At 35.1% G+C, this 9,858-nt stretch overlaps 1 protein-coding gene across 1 annotated transcript in view; it reads left to right on the forward strand.

Moving 5' to 3' along the window:
* Positions 1–6,274: 6,274 nt before the first annotated feature.
* Positions 6,275–9,858, forward strand: part of LOC122075898 (ferredoxin-thioredoxin reductase catalytic chain, chloroplastic) — a 7,154-nt gene continuing 3,570 nt past the window's right edge. Inside the window, exons 1-4 of the mRNA XM_042641116.1 lie at positions 6,275–6,480; positions 7,846–7,958; positions 9,519–9,568; positions 9,718–9,789. Coding sequence (XP_042497050.1) covers positions 6,393–6,480; positions 7,846–7,958; positions 9,519–9,568; positions 9,718–9,789 — 323 coding nt within the window. The 5' untranslated portion in view covers positions 6,275–6,392. The remainder of the gene's footprint in view (positions 6,481–7,845; positions 7,959–9,518; positions 9,569–9,717; positions 9,790–9,858) is intronic.

Here is a 9,858-nt window from a genome sequence, read left to right on the forward strand (position 1 = left end):
TCAAACCATATTGTTCCATATTATTCATGACCATGGTTCTGAACATGGAACAACCAAAAAGTGAGCTTTTTAGATCGAACCAGCCTGATCCATGTCCATGACATTCCAAGGCATTTGAAATATACGGATGGGTCATGGACCAGACCCAATACACCACCTATACCACCCAAAGTTGGCCAACTTGCTTTGGCACTAATTAACCACTAAAAGGTTAAAAGTGTAAAGGAGAGTTCTTATCAACATTCAACTGTTCACAGTTTAAACCACTACCAGTTGTGGTGAGACAAACTTAGTTAATTCCTTCCGGATTGAGGGGAGCTGACAGCCACTTCTCATTGTAATGATGATCCCCAGATAACTTCTGAAGGCAAACAAGTCATGGTAGGACACCCCTCTTATCTTTTGGCATTTTAAGGAATATATAGGAGTGAGATGGCTAACTTTTCTGGCTAACTTTAAGTTGGTGGGTGGGTGGAAACATGGAAGGTAAAAGCTTCACTGTTTGGGGGATGGAACAAAGAGATCTGAAAATATCGAGAGCTTTTTAGCTTTGGGCCTTGGAGAGGTTGAATAGGATTTAGATCTCTTAAAAAAACTTGCTTTAGGGTCTTAACTTTTTCCTTCCATTGCTTGGAGCCTTGGAGGATATCTCACTTATTTCAACCAAAGGATAAAGTGGAACTAAAAGCTGCTTCACTCAAGTGTATGTTAACTTTCTCAGAGTCAAATATAAAGTCATCAAGCATGGTTAAGTGGGTAATTAATTATTAAAAACTTCAGGCAGACAACTAAGTATTATATTATGTTTTCTATTCAAAAAACAAAACCCTAACCCTAACTTTTCCCAATACCCAAATTCTACTACCTAGGGAAAGTCCAATTACAAACCTTCCCCACTCCAACCCTGATCATCTTGGACAAGCTAGATGCGAATCAGATGGTTGGAAATCGTGATATTAGTTTGATTGATCCCTTAGGTGAAATATTCTACCCTTGCAGAGATGGTCAAGGTTGGTATATTCACCATGTGTCCATATCTGTTTGGACGTTACATTCTCTTCCAATCACAAAGGACATACAGAGTGTGAAGCCCTTTTGGGTAAAAACAAAAAATAATTAACATTTTTGTCTTTCTTTTTCTATTTTTTTTTGCAAATCCTTCACAAACCCAATATCTATGTTCTCTCTCTGTTTATCTTACTTCCATGTCTTCTACCAAACCCAAGAAAACTTTTTCATTTCACTCTCTAACAAATGTATAAACTGATATATACAGTCACAAACTACCTTTTTAGGATAATAAAGAATGTCAAAATGGAATAAGAGAAGGGGAGGCCTCATGGGTTTCATGATAATTCTCTCCATGTGGACTGTGGAGACTGGTTGAGATCAGAGCTATGATCAATCCTCTGAAAGATGGTACACAATACCTTGGATTTTCTCCCTCCTTTCAGCACCATCATCCAACCGCAATCATCATGTCCTCCCATCTTCCTTTCTTCTCGTCCACCCCTCCCTGTGACTCACCATCATTGCTTCCTCACCACCCACCACCACCCTCTCCTCCTCTTTTACCATCCACTGTCATCAAAGATATCACCAACAACAACAAAGGCAAGGAAGAGAAGATCTGATCAAGATGAAGAAGATGGGTTCACTGAAGAAGAAAACCCTAGCTCCCTCCTATCAGTCTCAGCCATTATCTAGCCTCTTCTGAATGAAAAGAGTTCATTTTCTTCTCCTTCAAAAGGACTTCCAAGTCTCAACATCACCTTCTCTTCTTTCTTTCTAGGGGAATCAAGCATCTCGGTCCGATCGTTTGCTAGATCAAGCAAATCACACGAGTAGTTATGGGTTTCTTTTGTTTTCTTTTATATAAGCGTTAAGAGTTCCTTTTTGTGTTTAGATAAAGCTTCTATGGACTTCAATTTGATGGTCTCCTTAGGTTTTCTTGGTTGTTTGCTTGGATACTCTTTATGTTTTGGTGCAAGTTTCAGGCATATATGGATCTATATATAGTATGTATTTATGAAATGAGAGTATAATAAAGTTTCAACTTATATGAGGATCTACTATACTTGGACTGCCTAACAGATGAGAAACTTTAATTTTCTTGCCACCATATCTGTCTTCATAAGCTAATATTGTTTATACTTCTTCCTCTTATATTAGGGTTTGAGGTTCTAATGGCTTAAGAGAAAGAGGTTAATTTTCTCTTTTATATCTTCATGTAAGGTCTGATAGCTTATCATATACTCCATTTTTGTGCTGTAAGGTTGATCATGGACATGCATACAAGCATGATAATTTATGAATCTCATAGTATATACACATACCACATATATGTCTTTGTTAATCAGTTATGTTCCTTTCTATATATGAGCATGCTTATCCATATTGTATGACAACATTCATGAACATGAACATGAACATGAACATGAACATGAACATGAGGATATACCAAATAGAATCTTTAGTAAGTGTTCAGAAAGGCCTCTTAGATAGTAGTAATTATCTTGCATCTGTTCTATATATGGATTAATGTGTTTAAAAATTCTGTTTGAGACAAATAGTAAAATTGTTATCTGCTTGGGATTTCATGTTTCTGCTAATTGTATTTGTATATATTTTTGGTTGTTTTTGCTGATCCAAAAATGAAAATAACTGATTACAGCAATCCCATTTCATTTTTTGATAAATCAGTTCCTATTAATTTTAAATAAATGAACTATTTATAGAAATTTATAATAGCCTAGAGAAGAGAATTACAAGCAAAATCAAGTAAGTGAATCCCATATAAAAGGAGTTTCTGCTGGTAAAACACTCTTGGGTTGTGGGAGAAGCAGATTTTAGAATCACACCAATATCTAATTTCAATTATGCTAAGTTGCAAAGATGATCTTCCCCATTTGCATTCATGAAATGAAGCTTTTCTAAGCTTCAAGAAATGCTTTTTGCAGTTAAGAAGTAAACCCATTTCACTGTGGTACTTGATGTTTGCCTCTATATATATCAATTTGGATAAATGAAGAGTTCAATGGTTAACTTTTTTTTTTCTTGGTAGTAAGTTCAATGATAAACTTGATACCTAAAGTGGAATGTTTTTTAATTTAATTTTTAACACATAATGGTCAATACTTTATGATCTAGTCATGCCATTAGAATGAAGTTAAATAAGGAGGGGGATTGGATTCTTAAAGGTAGGCTCTGTAGGCAAAGTATGGATTTTTTTTTTCTTTTTCATATTTAGAAAATTTAGTCTATAAAGATGTCAAGTAGTATGCTCATACATATTCTGTAATGGTGGATTGATTTACATTATCATATGACTGACCACATGTTTCTTTTTGTGTGTGTGTGTGCCAATCATGATGGTGTGGTAAACTCATCCATAATCTGTAATTAATGGTGGATTGACTTATATTACCATATATGTCTGACCACATCTGCAATCTGTAATGGTGGATTGATTTACATTATCATATGACTGACCACATGTTTCTTTTGTGTGTGTGTGTGCTAATCATGATGGTGTGGTAAACTCATCCATAATCTGTAATTAATGGTGGATTGACTTATATTACCATATATGTCTGACCTCATGTTTGCAGAAATAAACTAGGTAACTCATACTAATCAAGGTTAGTGTCAGTAATTACTATAATTTTTCTTTACTATATTTCTAGGGTTAGGCCTTTCAGGCCAAATCAAGCCGATTCTGCTTAAATTGAGTAAATTTATCAAAAAACTGAAGTGCTGACTGTATTCATAAATTACTATGTATGAAACATTTTACTAAAAATGAAATGACACATTTATTTTAATTAAGATTAATTGGTTGCATTACACATTTAGCTACAAGTTACAGTTTAGGGTTTAAGTGTTAGGATTTAGTTTTTAGGGTTTAGGGTCACAATTAATTACTAGTAGTTTCTAGGGTTTAGGCTAATTTTGGTCGATTCTAGCCAACTCCGACTAAATCGGAATCATCTGAAATTTTATCCAATAAAAAAAATAAAAAATAAAAAATTTCTCCCTTGAAACTGCTTACTAGTTTCTTGTACCTTCTGCTTCAACAATTCACTCTATCTCCTCACAACTCTTGTTTTACAAAATCTTATTCCCACTAAAAAATGCCATGGTTCTATGTTTTTTGTTATTTTTGATGATGCAATCATTTTAGTATGCATGTTTCTAGCTATTGTTTGCAATTATTTGTGAAAAAATTATATGATTCATGTATTTTTCTATTTTTTATTTTTTCAATTATTTAATTTATTACACTACAATGTCTACCCTTTGAGTGATTGCATTTTGAGCAATATTAATCAATCAGTGGTCACGGTTTGAGGAATCGGCTGTGTCCGATCCCGATTCTTGGATATGCTTATCAAGAGTTCAAGACTGGACTATTAAAATGGGTTTTTTTCGATCTCTCTAAATTGACTTTCTTTCCGCTACATTTTTTCTTCCTCTCGTCTAATGTAAAATTATTCTGATACATAAGAACACAAAAGCAAAATCAAAACTTTCTAAATAAATGGAAAAATTAATTATTTGACTAAAAAATTTCAACAAAAATGTTTGATTAATTAATTAAGTGTTTCTAGAAAAAATACTCAATTTAGTATTTATCTTAACAAATACTACTTAAAATTTGGTAGCACACTGTCCAACACCAGATTGTCGAAGATTCAACCATGTCAAAGGAGAATTTGGTATTCTACTCATTTGACAAATTTGGAACCCCTTTTATAATCCACTTGTCGGATTTGTTTGAGGTGGTATGGTCATCTTCAACAGAGGTCTAGAGTCATCCCAGTAAGGAGAAGTAATATGATTCCAATTGAAGGAGCTAAAAGAGCTAGATGCTGACCTAAAATGACCACAAAAGAAGTGATTATGTTGCTTACCTCAATAGTATTGTCTACAATATACAAGCATATCTCTTTATTTCTAGATGGCTCTTATTAATTCATTTTCTTGGATTATTAAACTTCTTAAATGAAACATAGTTAGGAGTGTTAGATTAATTTAAAATTTTAATTATAATTAAATGATGATGTAGACGATATATCTATCAAATTCTTAAGCTCAAGTATATACTTACCAACTAATAGTTATGGAGAATCTTGTGCCAAGATTATATGCTCACGGGGAGATGGAACTTGCGCCACTTTGAGCCTCTACTATTAATAGTTTTGATATGGATAATAGCATGATAGAGTAGGCGAAGTCTACAAACCCAACAAGGAGGCAACTCATTCAATGAAAAAAAAAAATCAATGAAGAAGTAGCACAAACTCAAGGACTGTTTGATCACTAGTACTTTTTGTTTACAATTACATTTTAGGGAAATATTCTTACACCTTCACCAGCTATTTCTAGGTGCGAATATTTCAAAAGATTCCAATAGAAATGAGGCTATAAAATAAAGGATAAAGTTTTCCTTCACCGCTCACTGGATGTGACCCCTTATCTCCCCACTTTTGTACACTTGTGATGGACCATGGCAAATTGATGCCCGTGGCCACAAGAAAGCTTGATCCGAAAATAAATGATCACACTTTTTAACAAGTATCTAATCCAAATCAAAAGCCATTTATCAATCGCTGTTAGGAATTGTCAGAAATTGGCCCGCATTGATGGGTCCAATTGATTAACATTGACTAATTAATAATTAGGTGTTCTCAATGCAAGATAGTAGCTCAATGTTAGTCCGATCGAGACCGAAAAATTATAGCCCAATTAGCGACAATTCAGCCGAATTATAGTTCATTTGAGGACTGTTTATAGCTCAAGCCCGATTATAGACCGGTAATTGACTGTATACGTGAGGCCTAATTGACCGTATACGTGAGCCCTAGTTACCTCAAAAGGCAAAACGGTGCTGGACTTTGAATTGTTAGGGACTGATTAGACCTGACCGGTTGACAAACTGCTCTTAATTCCAATACCATACCGGATCCGAAAGGACCGAAACCGATCATTTGATGCCGATCTGACCGATACCTCAAAACCTGGAATAGGTTAAACAATCTATTGTAACGAGGCTCCGACTACGTGAGCTAAATCCCAAGATGAGGCAGAGTGAAAAGACCAAAAAACCCAACTCTCCCGGAAAACCTATCTCAATTAATGATTTAATTCTGATAAATGGAGGGTAACTAGGTCATTTGATTAGATTGATGCCTTGATGGTGGCTAGTCCGCTAGTGTGGTTCAGACCGGTTGCTTTCTTTGTTATCGCCGACTTAACGAGTGGCGCGCAAGGCTTCGAAGTTTAGCTTTTAATTTGTGATCGTTTGAGGCAGAGAGAGAGAGAGAGCGCGTGCATTTCTATCTGTTTGGTGAGTTCAGTTTTTCGAAGGTAAAGACGCAGAGAGAGAGATCATGACTCTTCAGGCGTCCTGTTACAGTGTTGGAATCCCGAGCTTTATGAGTTCCCCAAGTCGTTCCCGCCGTATAATCCGTGCGCAAGGTAAGAACAAGTTGATTTGTTGGATACTTTGGGTTGTTTTCCATTTATGATCCTTCTAATCTTTCAATGGATGCAAATTAAACTATTTCCGGCTTTGTGTTTACTGCTCTGATTCGTTTCTTCTTAAAACGTTGAAGGTTTGAGTTTTATGTTTTTTCGGTGGAAATCGTCTCTCTTTTTTTTTTTTTCTCAATCAATCTGATCGTTAATTCTGAAGAAAGCAAGAACAAATTCGGTTCATCAATTAATCCCCCATTTCCCTCTTTAAGGATCATGTAACATTCAATCTTCAAAAGGTTCTCATTGCAATTTTGAATTAAACCACTTGAATTAAACAATTTAAAGATGCACGTTGAATGAAGTCACTTGGTGCATCCAAATGGGGCACTATGGGTAATGGTTAAAGAAGCAATTCGGAGTAGAAGGGCTTGCCAAAAGGTACAATTACATGCTGGTTTCTGAAAGAAGGGGGCCCTGGAGAGGAGAAAAGAGCATTAGAAGAGTCTTTCTCTGGGAAGAAAATTGTAGGGCATTTCCCTTTCGCTGAAAAGATATTGAGCTTTATCAAGGCTTTGTCTGGCTACAAGTAATTGGAAATGAAGGGAGGTAAAATTAATTTTAAAAAGCAGATGGAATTTTTTAATTATCTGTACAACTAACTAAATATCTTACCAAACCCAATTGAACTTTTCAAATAGATTCCTTAGCCATATCACATCCAAGTAGATTGGTAAAAATTGAAGTAAAAATTATTACTGTATTTAGTTAGTTTTTGAAAGAGTTATAAACAATCATTGTTGGTAATGATAGAACTTATCTATTTTCATTTTGTTTAGATTACATTTCCCTTCCCTTCGCTTTACTTCCAACCAGACAGAGGGGGCAACAAATTTCACTGTACAACAAGCTCGAAACCCAAGAAAGAGAGAAGGTGAAACCATATCTTATATGAATATATAGTTAGCAGGGATCAACATATGAAAATATGGTTAGTAGGAATCAACATTTGACAGATACAAAATATTCATGTTCAGAACTTGGATTTTTATTTTCTGCGACACTTACTAATGCAACTTAAAAGTGAGATTTTAGGTACTTGCTCTAGGGCCCTATAAAAGTAATGAAGCCTGTTTTGATCATTAAGCACATGGGGTAAATTGGATCTTATCGTTTACAAAAGGAATCCTATTGGATATGCCCTTATTTTCTGCAGTGAACATTATCTTGTCAGTTTTGTGATGATAATTGAGACATAAGAATTTTTTTTCTTTTTTTTTAATGGATCCAAGTTTGAAGTCATAGATATACTTTTTTTACTCTTTCATATGTTTGACTATTACAACATGGTGTTCCCTGTCTTTGCAGTGGATCCCTCAGACAAGTCTATTGAAATAATGAGGAAGTTCTCAGAGCAGTATGCTCGTAGAACCGGAACGTATTTCTGTGTTGATAAGGGAGTCACCTCAGTTGTTGTTAAGGTATATGGAGTCGCTAATTAGTTACATATTCATGATATATGGTGACCATTATGATTCCCATGAAACCGAGTACTTTTGTCTTTCTATTGCCTTATCACCTCAGTTGTTATCAAGGTATATGGAGTCGCTAATTAGTTACATATTCATGATATATGGTGACCATTATGCTTCCCATGAAACCGATTACTTGTGTCTTTCTATTTATCTTCAGTTTGTTTTACCCCAAAAAAAAATGTTTATCTTCAGTTTGGATATTTGAATGTCCACACAGATATTTACTCCATTCATTTATTATCTTGTTGGTGGTATTTTATTTCTTACAGAGAACTGTTTCATAGACGCGATCATTCTAGTGGAGATAGATTTTTAGCTTTCATCCTGACTAAGGTATTCGCAATTCTGCATCCTGGTTATCTCTACATGGTAGATCAGAGCTGAGATTTTTGTAGCTTATCTAAAACATAGATAATACCAAGATTCAGAATCTTGATTCTCTCTACATTGAGATAACCCACCACACATCGCCCTGCTTAAACTCTGAAAATAGGTTTCTAGCCTTTTCCTGATTATCTGTGCTTTGTCAGTCTTTCTGTGTCAAAGCTCTTACGTTTTGAAAACTTTAAATGATATTCAACCAGAGGGGAAAATAAAGCAAATGCCCAGTTCATTTTTTGTTTATGGTTAGCCGTTGATGGCTTCTGATTGTTGTCGATCAGTTCTCCTTTCAAGCTAAGGTCCTTCCAAAAGAATGTGCACTTGATAACATTATCAGCTACCTTGGATAGGAATAACTCTTCTTTCCTGAGTTTGTAGTGGTGTTTCTGATTTTGATAACAATAATTCAAAGAGGAAAGAACAGATTCAGGTTTAAGTAGATTTTGAAATTTCACAGGGATTATATCTACTTATTTTTCATGGCTCATAGAAATTTCAAGCACTGCTCCAACAGAATCTGTGGTCAATATATGATGTAAATTTGTTCAGGCTTCATTGAGTTGCTTGCATTCAGTGTATATAACTTCTTTCTCAATTATGTTGTTGAGTATGGCTGGAGAGAGCTAGGAGGAACCATCCTATGATCCTATCCCAATAGCGTATATTTAGAACTCAATATGGAATCCTACTTTCTTGCAAGACCCATTCAGATTTAGTGGGTTGCAATGTATTTGGTGTCCATAATATGAAATCATTCTAGAAACAGTTAGTATTTACCTATGATTACTTGGGACCTTCTTCAATGATCTGGACATATAGTGGTCTTTTTTTCTTTTTTTTTTTTAATTTACATTTCTAAGTTGATATATATGCAACCTGTGTTGTGGATCAGAAGAAGAGTTCAAGCTTGCAACTCCCCCTTGATACGTAGGAGCAGAAGTGACCAAAAATCAATTTTATTTTCATGTGATGCACAAATTGCATTTTGACATTGAGATCATTGAGATCCGCTTCAATCTCTATTCTAAATAATACATGATTCTAGTCTGCTCATATAAAACCAATTAATTTCATTAAGCAAAAAGCATGTATAGCTAAACACAATTTTTGGTGGAATTTACTTAGGGCTTGGCAGACCATAAGGATTCACTGGGAGCACCCCTTTGTCCTTGCAGGTAAATATTGTTCTGATTGATCTTGTTTTATAATTGTATTCCCCTGCACTTTCTCCCCTATTGAAAATCACATCTGCTCTATGGGATCAAGATGGATTTTGTTGTGTTTCTCATGTCATAACCTTGGCAACTCTGACTTTATATTGCAGGCATTATGATGACAAACCTGCGGAGGCAGGACAGGGCTTTTGGAACTGTCCATGTGTTCCCATGAGGGAGAGGTAGACACTTCTTAACTTGAATAGGAATAAACTATATACCTTTGCTGGAAAATTCTGCGTGTTTTTTTT

This window comes from Macadamia integrifolia, chromosome 4 (assembly GCF_013358625.1).
Source record: "Macadamia integrifolia cultivar HAES 741 chromosome 4, SCU_Mint_v3, whole genome shotgun sequence".
In the NCBI taxonomy this organism is placed as follows: Eukaryota; Viridiplantae; Streptophyta; class Magnoliopsida; order Proteales; family Proteaceae; genus Macadamia; species Macadamia integrifolia.